The sequence below is a fragment of the Artemia sp. Qi Xiang Cuo genome, chromosome 1, assembly GCF_049724085.1.
Source record: "Artemia sp. Qi Xiang Cuo chromosome 1, ASM4972408v1, whole genome shotgun sequence".
In the NCBI taxonomy this organism is placed as follows: domain Eukaryota; kingdom Metazoa; phylum Arthropoda; class Branchiopoda; order Anostraca; family Artemiidae; genus Artemia; species Artemia sp. Qi Xiang Cuo.
Window position 1 is genome coordinate 94,669,991 of NC_142794.1, and position 18,098 is coordinate 94,688,088.

The following is an 18,098-nucleotide window of genomic DNA, read 5'->3' on the forward strand; positions in this document are numbered from 1 at the left end:
TGAGTTACATGTGAGAGCTATTGAGAGTTGAATGATGTCATAGGAGTAACAATCACAACCAAGAGAATCATGAGCAAATTTCCTACTTCTAATAATATTAATTATTACACATAGATCTGGCTATTGGTGTTGGTAAGCAATGTTTGTAATTGGTATTGGTAAGCTAAGATTGTAAAGTTGGTAAGCTAAAATATTGGTAAGCTAAAATTGTAAAGTTGGTAAGCTAAGATTGTAAGCAATCTGTAAAAAATAGATTTTTTTTTTTTTTTTTTTTTTTTTTTTTTTTTATCGCTCTTGTTTTCGATAACTTTTTAAGATTCATGGCCTTTATTAGTTAAACTATATATTGCTATGTTTGATAGGAAAACAGGATGGATTCGTGTTATCAGCTTCAGTTGACTAATGGCAGTACATTATGGTGTTCAAAGAACTCTATAAGAGCGTTAAATCGACAAAATATCGAAGATCAGTGTAAAAAAAGTGGGAATGAGATAGATGAGAAAACTCGATGTACAACTTGCGGAAAAGTCTTTCATATTTCTTGTCAGAAGGTAAGCTTTAAAATCATAAAAAAAAACACATAAATACGAATATATTTATAATATACGCTATGTTTAGGCATACCAGGCCTTCCCACTCCGCACTTGGAACACTAACACCAAGTATGGCACCCATCACATGGTGTGCATAAACATTGAAGGCTGTAGACAGGACCGGATTTAAAGCTTTGACGGCCCAAGCGTTTTTACCGCTCCCTTTTTGCGAGATTTTCGGGAAATCCCCGAAAATTCGGGGATAGTGGAAGAATTAAACAGAACGCAACTGATGAGCCAAAAGTAATGAATGAGAGGGATGATGCCGAACTCTTATTTTTCTGACCCTGTTCCGGAAAAATTGCCCAGGAAAAATTTTCAGCGTGTTTGGATTTCCAGAAAAAATTCCACGCAAGGGAATTTCCGGAGCGATGGGAAAAACGATCAGAAATAAAAGTCTTTTTCAAATGAAAATATGCTAAGTAGAATTTTTCATGCTGAATCGTGCGCAAGAAATTTTACGGAAAGGGGGTGGATTCAGCTACGATAGATTTATCTGGGGAAAATTTTACGGTGTGGGTGTATTTTACATGGGAGGAACTTTCCACTGAGGAATTTCCCGTAAGGGGAGGGAAGTTTTCATGGACGGTGAGCCATATTTACCGGCTTTGTCTGAAAAACGATCAGAAATTAAATTTAAAAAAAACTTTTTTTTCAACTGAAAGTAAGGAGCAACGTTAAAACTCAAAACGATCAGAAATTATTCCGTGTATAAAGGGGTAGCCCGCCTCATCAATGCCTTGTTCTTTGAGCTAAAGTTTGACTGTTTGTCCCTATTTTTAAAAACGACTCCTGAAACACAAGGTCCGTTTAATTAGAATAGAAATCTTTTTTAGAAATGCTAAAAACTTTTGCGTGAAGAGCAAGGTATTGAGGAGAGGGACTACCCCTTCCTATACGGAATAATTTCTGTTCGTTTTGAGTTTTAATATCGCTCCTTACTTTCAGTTGAAGAAAAAAGACTTTTCTTTTTTTTTAACTTTACTAAAAATATTACCCGATGGCTTTGAAAAGTGCAACTGGATGTCGAATTGACAAAAAAGGTGAAATATGTAAATCTTAATGATTTCAACTATTGCAAATGCCCGGTCTACTCAGCTTATACTACTACTTCTACTATTGCGACTACTGCTAAGGTTAAGGGTATTTAGGTAAAACTTGCAGTGAATGTTGAGGGTGATTTTGAACTGAATCAAAACATGCTATGTGCATGAAAAGGCGTATCAGCAATATCTCGGGAACGGCTTTGAGTATTTAGTTGAAACTTTCAGAGCAGGTCAAGGAGGATGTAAAACTAACCAAAAGTCAATATATGGATACTTTGGAAACTACTACTGTCACTAGTTCTTTGTCAGAGTTCAACCTGTCAACACCTCTCTAAGTTCAAAGCTACAGTGATTGTGACCTTTGTCCAAATGGCAAAACAAAAACAATACTGTCCAGAATGCAGACTACGAGTTACTTCTAACTCAATCAAATGTGCCAATTGTGACTCTTGGTTCCACGCAGAACCGAAAAGTGTGCCAGGATAGACATTACTAATTGGAGTAACTCCTGGATGTGCCTTGACTGCTCCACTAAATCCAAGATAAACCTTACTTCTTCTCCGGGTCTTTCTGTACCCAGTTCTGGCTTCCCCCGAACGCCCCGTATCCCAGTTGAAAGAAAAAGAATTCTTAGCATCCTAAGTGACCTAAGCAGTCCTACTCCTTATCATGACCCTCCACACAGCCAGCTTTCTGTTTCAACAGAAAAATCAAACAAGCCCCAGGAGGCTAGTTCAGTTGATCCCACAATTGTCCTTGCCCCACCCCAGTGCCAAGTTCTTGAAGTTCTTCCCGAAGGTCCAATGCATGTATCATGCCAAACCACTGAATGCAGCATGGATAAATATGTTCAAACGGACAGCGTCACGACATCCCCCTCATCACAAGCAGATTTTACAAAAATGTTGACTTTAATTGAAAAGCTAACGGATGTGTTAATGCTAATTAGAGATTTTTTGTCAATTTATGAAAATGATTCAAGCAGTCAACTTATAAATTATTCCATCACAAAGGAGGTAAATTACACCTTAGACTCGCATCATCAAAACAGTGCATTGTCCCCAAGCTCAATGAATATTAATGAAGGAAGCAGAGGATCAAGTTCATCAACTTTAGCCACTACGAGTGATATAAACCCAAGTTCAGAAACTGTACCTGACCCCAATATCACCTCTATTCAACCTAATTATAATCCTAACCTTGAGAACTCAATCAGAGATGCCCGAATTTGTTTTGAAAGTACTGAAGTGATTCTGACTAATAATAAGGACTTCTCTGCAAATAATCGCAAATGTGCTAATATAATTTTGGCAGGTATTTGCAAATTAGGTGATAAATGTCATTTTGGGCATGATCGTGCTCCAAGCAAGTTGCAGGAAAAAAGTATTCCTGACAATAGTGCTATAAAAAATTGCAAGTTTTTTAAGCAACGAAATTGTAAATTAGGTCCAAAGTGCCCCTATAATCATGGATCAATTACCCGTAACTTCAAAAAACAAAATGAAGCTAGTCCAAGAGTTTGTTCTCGATTTTTATATAACAAGTGCGACCAAAAGAAGTGCTCGTTATTGCACTTATGCCGTTTTTACCTCACTGGCAAGTGTACTAAAACAAAGTGTAATTTTGACCACGTTCCTTTATGTAAGTTAGAATCAAGTGGGCTTTGTTTCGGGTGTGATAGCCTGCATATTTATGTCCCCCTTCCTTTTTACAAAATAAATCAAGCCGCAAACAAAAAACAAGTTCACATACTTGGGCAGTCCCAGCTGTTACCATTCAAGAATTCAACACTGGAAAGCTCCCTTTTTTATGCAGCTCTACAGGCCCCCGGCTACCCGCAGTCCTGCCCTCTCCTGACCTCCCTCCCTATCCACTACAAAGCAACATGCCCCAGGCATCCTCTACCCGAAAAACCCCTCCAACCCGAAATTTTACTCACGACCAGTCAAATCATCATTACAGATGTTACTGCACCAAAACCATCCCACAATCCCCTCTTAATCATATCCCTCCCCGTCACAAGGCCCCTTGCATACCCTACCCGCTCCATGTGCCCTAGATGCTGTTGACTGGTTCTGGCCTCCATCCGTCATTTGCCAAAGCAAATCCAACCTCCCCCCTCCCAGAAAGTTCCCACCCCACTTCTATTTCCCAGCACCTTCTTACCTTCCCATCTCCCCCTTTCCTCCCTGCCAAAAATCCTCTCGATTCAACTACTTATTACCGTATATCCACGAAACCCCGCCTCCGACCCATTTGTTTTACCCCGCGTGCCCACCCTACCAGTGTGACTCAGGTCTGAGACCTTTTGCATTTAATAATTGTCTTGTATTAAATCCTAATTGTTCGCACTTCCCGACAACTGAAAACAAGTCGCACCTTCCTCATCATGCTTTGTCTGTATCCTCGCCCTTCCTTCCATCTCCAAATCCCCAAGGTAAATCCTTCTCTTACCCTACTTCTCCGCAGCATCATAATATTAAATTGAAACCCCACCCAGGAAATTCTCAAACACACCAAGTATCCATGTCGAGATTCCCCAATCGGTTTGTTTTTCGTAAACTTTTAGTTAATAATGCTGAAAGTCTTAATTTTGAAAAGCTTACCGAACTCGAGTTGCTTTCAGAATCAAATCTAATCGATATTAGCTATTACGGAAGTACAGTCCCATGACCCAGGGTCTCTGCGCCTGACAAATTATACGGAGTTTATTAAACTCCGTCCTTTAAACCACCCACTTGCAAAAAAAGGTGGTGGTGTTGTGTTCTTACTAAGAGTAACCTTTATCCAATGGTTATTCGAGTCCCTAGTTTATCCGAGTATAATGAAATCCTCTGGCTAATTATTAGACCAAAAGTTCTCCCTTATCCATTTAATATTATTTCAATAGCTGTTTTCTATTACTCCCCAAATCAAAATATCGATTCAAAACGTAAATTCATCCAGCAATTGCAGACGAGTGCTGATTTTGTAATTTCTAAATACACCTATGCTGGTCTATTTTTATTTGGCTATGAAATTGACCTTAAATTGGATTATTTTTGCGCCTCAATAAACGATACGAAATTTGTTAAAATACCAACGACTCGGGGAAATACCTCTTGATGTTATTTTCGCTAATATGTATAATTTTTACAGCCCTACTTCAGCTTTGCCTCCATTAGGTGGGAGTTATCATCTTTCGATTCTTTTATCCCCCTCCTCAAGTTTTAAGCATTCTTTCTCAATAACTTATGACAGTTATCGCCCTCTTCAAAATTCTGGTCTTCTTTCTTTCGTATGTGGCTGAATACTGAAGATTGGTCCGATGTTTATAGTTTAAAAAATATTGATGAGAAACTGGCTTTGTTCCACAAAAACCTAATTGACAAATATCAAATTTGTTTCCCTGAAAACAAATTTAAAAAGTGCTCCAGTGATAAACCCTTTATTAACCAAACTATAAAAACACTAATTAGAACCAAACTGAAGCTTTTCAAAAATGGTAAACAAGATGAAGCCAATAAACAAAGAAAATCAATTAAAAGAGAAATTCGCAAATTGGCAAGATCGTACTACAAAAATAAGGTCGAAGTATTGTTCACTAGTAAACCAAAAAACTGGTATTCAGAGGTTAAAAAGCTATGTGGCAGGAGGTTTGAACAGCTTAACTTCAATCTACCCGAGTCCCCTGATATTACTGCCCATAATTTCAATAAATTCCTCGCTTCCATTGCCCAGAGCCTTCCACCACTGTCCGACCGATTACCATCAGGAGCCCTTTCCCCTTATTTACCCACTGTTTCCCTGTCTGAGATAGAAAGAAGAATTCAAAAACTAAGAAAGACAAGTAGCTGTCTTTTGGATATCCCCTTTCCTCTTATTAGTGCCTTCGGTGATTTCTTGTCTAAGCCCTTTTCTTTCCTGTTTAACAAAATTACCGAGTCTGGGCAAATGCCTACAATTTGGAAACAGGGTTTCATAACCCCATTGAAAAAAAAAACAGAAAGCCTAGTTTTGAAGGTGTTCAGCCTATAACTGTTACTCCCATTTTTTCGAAGCTTTATGAAGGATTACTTGAAGATTGGCTAAAGGTAAAAGTTCTACCACTTACTGACTTGAAACAATTTAGGAACCTAAAATCCACCTCTACTTCCCATTACCTCGTTTGTCTTATTGATCACATCGGGAAAACCCTTGAAAAGCCTAATTCCTTGCTAAATTTAATTTCCATTGACCTTCAGAAAGCATTCGACCTTAGTTAACCACAATATTTTAATTGAGAAACTTGTCAACGAGTTCAATATTGATCCCTTACTGGTGAAATTAGTTGCCTCCTTCTTAACAAATAGATCGCAAGTCGTCAAATACCAAAACCATTGTTCAAATCCTCTCCCTGTCCACAACGGCATACCCCAAGGTACTCTCCTAGGTCCCCTCCTTTTTTCAGTAATGATCAACAGCCTCGCAAAGGAATTTCCTGACCGATGGAAATTTGTTGATGACCTAACGGTTGTTGAAACTTGCTTCAGAAGTTTAATAACTGACCCTATGAGTATCCTCAATCAAATTGGAGACGAAGCCTTAGACTTAGACGTGACAGTAAACGTCTCTAAGTCCATGATAATACCGATTTGTTTCCTCAAATCCTCGCCCTATTTTCTTAATCCTATCCCGCCTGAAATTTCCGTGTCCTCCTTTAAATTACTTGGTGTCACAATTTCTTCAAATTTAAAATGGGATATCCAAGTTAAAGACATCATACATAGAGCTAATGTGTCTATCACCCTTCTTCAGCTCCTATATAAATTTAGCTTCCCCCCATCCCACTCCTTACAAATTTACACGTCTTTTGTCCGCCAGCATCTAGAATATGCTTGACCAGTTTGGCGCCCTGGTATCTCTCACGAAGAATCGAAAAAATCGAATCAATTCAAAAAGGGCGTTGCGAATAATTTTCAAGGAGGGCAAGGTGCCATACTCTCTGCTCCTAAAAAAGCTAGTCTGAAAACCCTGGACCAAAGGAGGGTTTCTTTGTGCCTCCTTTTCGCAAAAAATGCCATAATAAGCCAACGGACGGCAAATATTTTCCCCAAACACCACTCCCCATCCAGATTACGGCCGCCTCGAGCTGTTTCTGAGCCCATCCCTGCTTTGTCCCCCATTCGCTGCGTTACTTCAGGATACAAAAGAACTTTTATCCCCTTCATTACATAAAAAATAAATAAAATGTCTCAATAGTTTCTTCCCCCCCCCCTCTTTTTTGTTTATTAGCTGATGGTACTGCCCAGGTTCTTGCACTCATTTGCTTTTTTTTTTTTTTTTTGACCAGTTTTTATTGTTTTTAACTCTTTTATTGATTTAATGTAGTTGAATTATTGACATTTTCTTAGTATACCTTTTAATTTAAATGCATTTATGTATCGCTCTAAGTTTATTTTGACCAGTTTTTAATCAATTCATGTCTCGCTCTAAGTTTAATTTGACCAGTTTTTATCTTTTTAATTTTTTAATTGCCTTTTTACAGTTTTAATAATTGACTTTTAAATTATTATTAACTATGGCTTTCTCTATTTCGTTGTTGTTCTTTGCATTTTTTGTGTAACCATTTATATTGTCGACTCCAAAGTCCGAATTCGGCCCTTTATGGGCTTGTGATAGCGATTTTTTTTCAAATAAATATCTTCTTTTTTTTTAAAGAACTGAACTAAATCAAAAGACAATATGTGGATCCTTTTGTGGTATGTTGAAGGGGATGGTTGATTAATATTTGTCTATACTCACGGTTGTAATATGATAGGGGTCAGAATCCCTTCAGTCCTATAGAAATTTAAGGGTTAATTAGAGTTTCGACTCACTTATTCGAATATTATTCACCATACTCAGTCCTCTTAAGCTCTATAGTAAAACTATTATTAAAATATGTTGCAAAAGTGTGTCCAATATATGAACAGTAAGCCAAAATCTTGATTTTTATGGAGAGAAATCGAAAAGATTTAAAAATACTCGTTTATTAACCAATGAAAAAAACTGTTAACTAAAAGCGAAGAGAAATTGATTTTAAAGTACTTTATCCACAAAAGAAGATTCTGAAGGAAAAGTGAAGATCTATATTAAACCACAGACGACCAAAAACAAAGTGAAATTATTTTTCAAGCGTAAAACGACTTTATATCACTTGCAAGAAATAAAATGAAACCCAAAACGAACAGAAATTACAATAAATAACGAAGTCTAATTTAAATCAAGCGGGAACTACCTCAAGAGGAGTTGGACTAACGCCCCCTATGTCTTCTATGGACGCAAATGTGATTTGCCCTTTGCTGAAAATAAAATATATTTTGTATATTTTATAACAAAATATCACGGATAGTTTGAAAAGGGCTCATTCTATCACAAATTCTGACATATTGTGCATTATTTCAAAGGTGAAATGGATCACAGGGTACCGTCTTCTTTCTGATTATTTGAAAAAAACCACGTTTTCTAAAAAATTAAAGAGGCTGAGTTACAAGGTTGAATCTTAAAACGTACAGGGATTAGGAGGCACAGATGGGGGCTGCCGCCCCCCAAACCCCCCGCTTTCGCAGCCTTTAAATAAAAAAAAGTTTTTTAAACTGAAAGTAAGGAGCGACGTTAAATCTTAAAACGAACAGAAATTATTTCGTATATGAAAGGGGCTGTGCCCTCCTCAACGCCTCGCTCTTTACGCTAAAGTTTTTATTGTTTAAAAAAAGAGTTGTGAGAAAGACAAACGTAGTTATTCACCTAGGTCTCCCGGTTGCGTATTATTTCGAATCGCATTTTTCGGCTCCTGTTGCATTTTATGTAAGAACAAAAAATGCTTGTCGTTGTTATGAATTCCCTATTAACACTCATCTTCTGCCTAACTTATATATTTTTATACTCCTGCGCCTTCTATTGGAAGAGGATAAGATAAAACAGCTCCCTGTCCTTATAATTGAGTGTTATTTATTTAAAGTGGCATCGATCTGTTTTGGTTTGTTTCAGTTGATTTCTGCGAGATTTTGCTTTCCTTTTTTTTCTTATTCGAGTATTCTTGCTGCATTTTATTATGTTGTTTTGTTCTTTTTTCCTTTATTTCTTCACGTATTGTTACTTTATATCTAGTTCGTTTATATGTTATTATTGCTTTTGGCAAATGCAACTAGTACTTATGGGCTGTAAATGCTAATGTCCTACTTGGTTCTGACCCTAACTATATAGGAAATGAGAACCTAAGTTTTTATGTTCAGGGTATCAACTGGAAAGACACGTCAAATTTTAACAAATTTCATTGAAACTGTTAGGGACTATTTTCCATTATTCAGTCTTGCTTGAGAGTTCGTTGTGTGAACACCTTATTTTTGTATATTAACCTTATAATAAAGTGAGGTTTCAACCGGTGTGATTTCCCCTGAGACATTTATAATCGGATCATTTTATTTACTTGCTATTGGCATTTTTGCTACTTAATTTAAATTCCCTTGGGATCTAGTGATCTATTAACTACAGAGACTTAGACTAAGAGATTTAGTTAATTTAGAGGATTGAAATCTTTGAACTCAATTGAACTCTTTGTGCATAGCAGCAGCATCTATTATGGATCCAGAATATTGCGGTATCTGCTTAAAAAGAATAATCAGTAAAGCAGGTGGCATGCAGTGTGTTAAATGTACTAAATGGTCTCATTTTAGCTGTGGAAAAACTAAGTACTCAAATGATTTGAAGAAGACCTTTGTGTGTGTAATTTGTGCGCAAAAAGATTCTCCAAAAAACTGTATCCTGACTAAATTGAAGTCGAAAAATAACAGTCCAAAACAGCCAAATAACAACGAGAAGAACCATGATCAATTTAAAACGAATACTATTTCCTGAGTGAAAACGTGTTGACAAAATTACCAGCGGCTCCTGGCGTAGCACCGATACTTATGGCTGCTGTAGAAAATATAACGGTGGAAACAAAAGACTGCTCAGGTTCTGAACTGAGTTGTCTCATATGTGACGGAATGACAGTTTTCTCATGTTTATGTGGGGTTTTTTTAAAGGTAGCTGCCATGACGAGTGTTGCAAATTCGAGACCGCAGTGTAAAGTCCTTAATCCATCCCTATTCATTTCCGAAAATACTATCGTCTAATGTCCGATCACTTATGAACAGAATTGAAGAGGTCGAACTATGCTTGAAAAATGAACTTATTGATATTGCTCGTATCTGTGAATCATGGTCCGCGACTGAAGAGAATGTTGCATTTGATGGATATGATACCTATTTCAAACCAAGAATGACACCCGATGACATTACAGTAACGGATGGTGGTAGTTTTGGTATTATTTGTCGATCATCTATAAAAAAAAGTCCTCTGTTTCAGCAATATACCAAATAAACACGGTCTCGAAGTCTTATGGTTGTGATGCAGGCCTAAGAGGCTACCTAAGGAGGTGGCATAACTGGTGATATGTGTTTATTATCCGTCCCGTGGCCCTTACCGTAAAGACCTTGTGAATTACTTACTGAATTGCACTGATAATGTACGATCCTTGTATCCCAACGCTGGATAATAAAAATTTTGGATTTATGGTTTAAACATAATTTTTATTTAAATATATTAGATCAATACATTTAATATTCTGATGTATTCTGTATAAACGGTTGCTATTTTAAACGTGGAAATCGATTCTTGACTTATATTAATTTTTTAATTACTCATTTTAATTTATTGACCTTGAAGCAGCACTTGCTGCCTTAATTTATTCTGTTGTTGCTATTTAAGTGCTTTTTGTTTTTTTATCCTTGTTATGAGGTTTTTTTTGTGTCATGACATGCTCATGTTAGTAACCTGCTGTTGCAGTGAATATAATATATTGTATTCTATCAAACTGGTGGAAAGAGTAAGAGCTCGGCTCGTAGTAATTTTTTTAGTCTATGTACCTAATCTAACCCCAAAAGAAGGTATAGAGGGCTTCAAACTCTATCATATGGGGTGAAGTCAATTTAATATATTACAGACAACAGCTACTGCTCTGATTTCGGTTGTCATTGGTTGATCTGTCTTCTCTGAGAGAATGGCCACATTTTTCATCTGCATCCATCAGAAAGGGCTTATTAGATCTTAATTGAAAATGCCCGGTTATAGCAGCTAAAGTGTTTGTTACAGCTTCAGGGGGCTTGAGTCTGATAGAACATATAGCTTCTTCTACTAGAAGTAAGTGCCGTGTAAGCTCTTTGATACTTTTCTTCTACTTTTTGGTTAAGATCTTCACGTCTGTCTATCGACAATTACACCGAGAGTCTAAAACTATAAAAATTGTCATTGGTAGCCTCATGTTTAACCAAATGACAGCTATGTGGCTACATTGATCTGTAATAATATATGTCTATGTCTGTGTATCTATTTTATGATTGCTTTATGAACGTAAAACCTTTGTTTGGAGATTTGTGTCTGTATGACAAGCTTGAAACCGAGCAGATCAATTTTTCCTCTTGATAAAATTTTGTATATAATGCTCCACAACTCAGATCCATGGGTCTGCTGCTGATAGATAGGATTAACCATGTCGCCATTTTTCTCGTTTGTGTCACTGTTGTTATATGTTAGCCAATATTTTTCTGTTATAAAATTAGCAAGATTTATAGTTCACGCAACATTAATATTGCGAGCTTACCCCTGAAATCTTTTTTCAATATTGTTTTTTAAATACTTTCTTGGTATTTTTGCCTCTTATTTGCTTTTACCTTTTCCTTTTTTTAAGTTTAAAGTTGATGGGCAGTGCTCAAGTGGTTGTCTTTCAAAACAAAACAAAGAAAACACGGTACGACATATGTCTTCATACCATATGAGAAATTCCAGTCGTTCAGGAGTTATGCACCACATAAAGCGCCTATTGCCGTATGAGGTAAGACATGTTTGTATAGTATATTGTATATTACAGAGGCTTCATAATCAGGATTTAACTTATTTTATTAATTATAAAGTAATTAACTAATCTTTTCACCCAGCCCCTCCGTATGGAATTTGTCTTTGGAACTTCAGAGTCAAAAATGGAGGACAGGCAATCACTTCCCACGCCCCTGTTCTGTCATCTCCCCCAAAGATGTTCCGATCAAAATTTTGAGATAGCCGTTTTGACTGAGGTGAAGCTTTCAAGGAATGTTGGGGGAAATGCTTAACTTATTCAAAACACACTATGTGAATGCAGGTTGGGAAAAGGGCGTGTCAGCAGTATTTCAGGAACGGTTTGAGGTATTCAGTCGAAGCTTTCGGGTTGTGATGACGGGGATGCTGAACTAACTAAAAGACACGATATACATACTACTACTACTGAAGCTAAGGGCATTGTAAGTGCAAACTTCAGGAAATGTTGAGCTAAATCAAAACACATTTTGTGCATTCAGGTTGTAAAAAGGCCATATCAGCAATATCATAGGAACGGCTAAAAGTATTAAGTCGAAACTTTAGTGCATGTTGAGGAGGATGCTGAACGAACCTAAAGGCACTCTGTGCATGCTGCTACCATTACTACTGCTATTAATACTACTGCTATTAATACTACTATCTCTGCTACTGATATTACTGAGCCTACGGATATTAAGGTGAAATTTTCAGGAAATATTGAGGGGGATGTTGAAATAAATCATAACACACCGTGTGCATGCAGGTTGTCAAAACGACCTATCAGCAAAATCTTAGGGGTGGTTTTGAGTCTTAAGCATAGGGTATTAGGTATAAAATTTAAGAGAAGCCTTATGTTGATATAAAACTTGATCTTAAAGCACTATGTACATGCAAGTTGTGAAAAGGGTGCATCAGCAAAATAGCAAAAACAGCTGAGGGTGTTAAGTTTAACTCGTAGGCCTAGTACTGCTACTATTTTTATTGCTACTACTATTATTGAACTAAATCAAAAAGGTTTAACTGCATCCAGGTTATCAAAATAGCATAGATGCAGTGTCTCAGGGACAGATCAGGCTATTGAGTTCTAACTTCCAGGGAAAGTTACGGGGGGTGTAAAACTAAATAAAAAAAAATCACTGTGTGTATCCAGATTGTCAAAAGGGTGTATTTGCAATATCCAAGGAAGAGTTAGGGGCGTTACGATCGAATTTTAATTGGTTATTAATGGGGACATCGAACTAAATCAAAAGATTATGTGCATCCAAGTTTGTCATAAGAGCGTGTTTGCGATATCACAGTATCGGCTAAGGATATTAAGTTAAAACTTTCAGGCTATGGGGGTTGTTTAACTAAATCACGTTGTTGAAAGGATGTATCTGCAATATCTCTAGAATGGCTAGGGGCATAAGGAATAAAATTGCAGGGAATTCTGCAGTGAATATTGAGCTAAATCAAAACACAGTATATGTATGCAGGTTGTCCAATCGGTGTATCAGCAATGTCTTAGGAACGCCTACTACTTCTACTGCTAACTTTGGCCTTTAAATTATTTTTAATTCTGCTAATTTTGATTTTATCTGTTCGTTTTCCACGTTATTTTGGTTTTTATTTGTGTTTTCTGTTTGCTTTCCGTGTTATTTGTTTTTATCAGTTGATTTTCTATCTGGTTTGTATTGTTTACATGTTTGTTAAGAACAAGTGAACGTGTTTCTTTCCAATTGTTTCTTATAGCGCTGAAGAAGGGAAGCAATTATCCTCCATAAATATTCGTTAAAAAAAAAAATTCTCGATCCTATTTTTTTCTTTCTTTCTTTGTAATTCTAAGACTACATAATAAAGAATCAAAGTAAACAGTTCTGAGAATAAATCATATATTTAATCGGTGATAGCGCGGCAAAAACTAGCGGAATCACGGTAAAGCTGATAATCATCATATGTAAAACTCATCAATACAGTAGTTTTAAATGTCGACTGCTGTTAGAAATATTCGAGAAACAAATACTTTCATGCATTGTGCCACCGCAGATCATTTTTGTTGGCAGTTTAAGGTAATCTACTTGTCGCTAAAATAGAGTGAAATAATCTAAAATATTCTAACGAGGATACAATTCTTTCTAGCCAAGTTTGTTTGTATTTCAATCACTCTTGTAGACTTAAGTTTTTTGTTCCAATTGAAGTAAAGTATTTGCGACAAGCCTGCAGCTGTAACCGGCACCAAAAGGACAAGGCATATATATTATTAGATTCATTTCTCTTAAATCTGTCCATTCACCGAGCCAGAATTATGATATTAATGATACTTTTCTCTTTGAGAAGAATCTAAACTTGCTTTTAAAAAAACCCGGAAAATTGTCTTTTTTTTAACAACTTTCAGCCCATTTTCAATATATTTTCAACGTAAAACACATTGTACACCAAATTTCAAAAATGTAATTTGGTAGTTCGATAGAGCTGAGAATTAGACAGTGAACATAAAACTTAACATTTATTTGCTTGTGACGAGGACGTGGATCATACTGACAAAATATCTAGCTTTCGCCAGTTTCAGCCAATTCATTTAGAGTTGTCTACAATATACAATATTAATTCTGATGTGATTTTTTGAACCTCAAACAAGTCTATTTCTGTAAATTTAGTATTGAATTAATGATCTTACTATAGCTGCAGTCACTCACTTGGGACAGCCTGCATATCAAAAATTCTGAAGGCGTCTACTGCTACTGTGGTGGGGATGGTGATTGGTCGAAGAAGATGTTACAATGCTCTCATTGTCTTCAATGGTTCCATAGTAATTGTATTTTGTGCCTCCAGCATACTTTGCTCAATGGTGACAGGTATTTCTTTCGATTTACTTCTTGATTTGCTTAATTATATCACGTAAATAAAAATTTAGTGCCAATCCTCCTCCCCCCCCAAAAAAAAAACTAGAGAAAAGGATTGCTCTAGATCCGTGATTCCCAACGTGGTGCACACATCCCACCGGTGGGGCATTGGAATATTTTGGTGTGTCATGGGCAGGACATATACCCTTCAACTGACAATACTCTACAGCCTTAATTTTGAAAAAAAAAAAACATTTTTCATGTAAATGACGTCACATTCACATACATTTAAAAATCAAAACAGATACATGATAAAATTTCCTGTATAATCCTATAATCCTTTTTTTTTTCCTAGTTCCAAAGATCAAACAAATCCCTACTAGGTAATGCTCTTGAAAATCCAAAATGTAGATACTCAGTTTTTGATATCTAGTTTAGTGGTTCCCAACCGAAGTCCGAAGAAACATTCTAGAGTTTAATGTAAAATTTTTAGCTCTAACATCCTTGATAAATTGGGGGGAAATTTAACTTTAAAATTTACTGACAAAATAAAATTGAAATGGTCGCGAAATAGATATTTTTCTAATTTTCGCAGTTATAATTTGATCGTTAATTTAAATGTTTGGAAAATTTACCTTTCTTCTACCTATGTAATTGGTAAGTTTCCGTAAATCATAACCAATAACTTAATCCATCAATTATGATACGATCACATGGTGCTATAGGAGAGGTACCTAAAGTCAAGTGAGTATTTGCCATTGCAAATACAGTCAATTTGTTTAATTGAAAACATGACAGATATTATTCGTAGATATTTAAGTTTGATATGTTTTGTTTTATGTTTCCTAAAATTAAGGTCAACAGAACAAAAAAGATTCCTTATACAGTTGTTCAAGCTGTTTAGAATAATTTTATCCCAATCATTTGGACATAATTTAAAATATTTTAGAACCATTTTGTCTCTTTAGAAACCATAATCTAACAGCTTCTTTTTTTAATCACCTAAACCATGAATAAGATTAAAATATGCCCACTTGATCCCTCACTGTGCTGATAAGCAAAATTATATTCGATTTATAACAACTGGTGTGGATCTTCACAATTATTATAATACAAGAAATGCAGATGCTTTTCGGCGGCCGCAGTGTGAAACAACCCGGTCACGGTTCTCTGCTTGGCATGTTTTGCCGAGCTCCTGTACCAATTGGGGTTGTGCGTGAGCGTGACCGAAGTATTTTCCGGGGAAAATTGAGGGATTTTTGTAATAATATTTATCAGTTTGTTTGATTTTTTTTTATTTTTTGTTTTATTTTTGATTTTTTTAGTAGTGCCGTAATGGAATTTCTATTTGCGTTGTTTTGATTGCCCGTCGGCGGGGAATAATGTTTTGTTTTTGTTTATTTATATTGAATTATGTGTTGGAAGTTAGAGTTGGCCTAACGAACCGAAAAGTTCCTTGGCGTTTGTTTTTTGTAATTTATGTCTAAATAAAATTATGCTCCTGAAAAAAAAAAAAAAAATTCAAGTTGAATTTTAGATTCTCATAACAAATCTTCTATTGTCTATTATTTTAGCGATTTTTTTTTTATTTAAAAAAAATATATAATCTATAAACTATTTGCGGAAAGAAAAAAGAGCCCGGTTATATTTTTTTCAGTTTACCTTACATTAATACACTAGTAAAGTTATGCAGGCAATTAAAATACCAGGATTTCACGAAAATAAGAGCAGAAAAGAGAATTTTTTGGCCAGATTTCATTGATTCCTTAGTGGTTTTTGCAATTGTGGTCCTAAGTACCTTTCACGACTGTCTTCACTTTTAGGGTAAGATTCCCAGTAGCTGGTCAGCTAATCATTGTAATACCTCTTTCTTACCACCTAGAAGGTGGATTGTTTCACCATTGGATGTGTCAAAATCTTCTCAGCAAGTATATGATTGGCTTGAATATTTTAAACAAATACAAAACTCGTGTTTTCAAATATACTGATTGACAACAGTCGAGCCTAATATTGGCGCCACATTCAGATTTCGAGCCTAATCTTAGAAACACTATCTAATCTTTGAAACGCATCTTAAGGTTAGAAAAACAATATCCTTAGTACAGAAATAGCCAACCATGAATATATTGAATCTAAGACAAGTGTTGTGAAACAGAATAACTATATTTAAATAGGCTAGGTGTAGAGGTAACTTTTGTCTAAATTCAATTGTTGAAAAACCAGATGTGTTCCAAGATTGTAGTCAGCCAATTCCAACTGGTCTAGTCCTAATCATCAGTTAGTCACAACTATCTAACCCTATACACATAATGTCCAAGATTAGGATTCTGCTGTCTATTTAGGCTATAGGAAAGATACTTTTAATCAGAATATCAGACCAAGATTAGGGCCTGGCTGAGTGCTGGGGTTCAAACCCTAAATCAAAAGCTAGTTATTTGATGTTTGATTTTTGAAACAAAATATCCAACAAATTACCCTTTTTTGTCAGATTTTATAGATTCCTTTGTGGTGTTTGCAACTGTGGTCCTGAGTACCTGTCCCGACTGCCTTTAACTTTGTGTGATGCTCTACGGCTCATCCTGTTTGACTTGGAGATGGAAACTGGTGAAAAGCTGATGGACTCGGACAAGCGCATACTGCCACATGTAGAGAAAAATTGGAAATCTTTCCAGTTGAGTGGTTCGGTAAGTTATCCCAGTTAAATGAGCAGTTTTCTTTTTTTTTGGAGGGGGGGGGAGATATCCTATACAAATCAAAAAATAGAAAATATTGTCACTGGTTGTTAAAGTTTAACGGATGTGAAAATTGCTGTTGTATCATTGCTTGAGTATTGAGTGAGTTTAGGAACAAACGAAGTCCGTAGGAGAGCTTGCATCAAATTGGTTGTTTTTTTGTTTGTTTTTTTTTCATTTTTTAAAGTTTTTATTTATTCAGGATGGAGGCGGGAGGGTAAAAAATGATCTGGAAATGGTCTAGGATATGTTTTGGTTTAAGATATTGTCAATTTTAAGACTAATGAGTAAAAGTCATCAGGTGCATACAGCAGTAACTATTTTCCTTCAAGACATGAAATGAAAAAGTATAATACTGTGCATTTTGAATATATCCATAATCAGTTTTCCTGTGATTCCTTCCCTCAAAAATTCTGAAACCAATTCAGTAACTACGTTACAGGTGATTGAGAAACCGATTAGAAATTAAAGTCTTTTTCAAATGAAAGTATGCTAAGCAGAATTTTTCAGGCTAAATTCTTCATTTTTTCTAGCGCTGACACTTGGGTAACACAAATATCTCTCATACTCTCCCTCTCTATTCTATGTTTTTGTGTGACTCTCTATTGGCTTACTGTTGTGTTACTTTTTAATGACATATAATGTTAAAAGTTTTCATTCAGCACTTGGAATCTCGCAAACTTCACATTTTCTTGCCTAACTTTGACCACTTAAAATCTAGCTATGGAAATGAAAACAAGTTGTTTTCATCAATTTTTTAAGATGAATAATATAAAATTGGCATCAGATTACCAGGAATTAGAATTTAATAATGTTTACAGTGTTAAATGTTTAACAAGATTACCCAAATGGTTGGGGATTATCAGAAAAAAGAATTTAATAATATAAACAATATTGGATGGTATACAAAACTAAAAATAATTGACTTTGTCATATAGCCTTAAAAAGCCTGTGTGCCCAGTAGGCTATTTACGTTGTGAATAATATTTACTGTTACCTTTATATAAGGTCGCCTTTGAAAAAATAAAGGTC

General features: G+C 35.8%; 1 protein-coding gene across 1 annotated transcript in view; it reads left to right on the top strand.

Annotated features, from left to right (window-relative positions):
* The window catches only part of Pcl (polycomb protein Pcl), a 78,219-nt gene that overhangs the window by 34,306 nt on the left and 25,815 nt on the right, over nucleotides 1–18,098 (top strand). Inside the window, exons 3-6 of the mRNA XM_089096934.1 lie at nucleotides 363–551; nucleotides 11,370–11,513; nucleotides 14,174–14,346; nucleotides 16,823–17,018. Of these exons, the coding sequence (XP_088953060.1) occupies nucleotides 363–551; nucleotides 11,370–11,513; nucleotides 14,174–14,346; nucleotides 16,823–17,018 (702 nt within the window). The remainder of the gene's footprint in view (nucleotides 1–362; nucleotides 552–11,369; nucleotides 11,514–14,173; nucleotides 14,347–16,822; nucleotides 17,019–18,098) is intronic.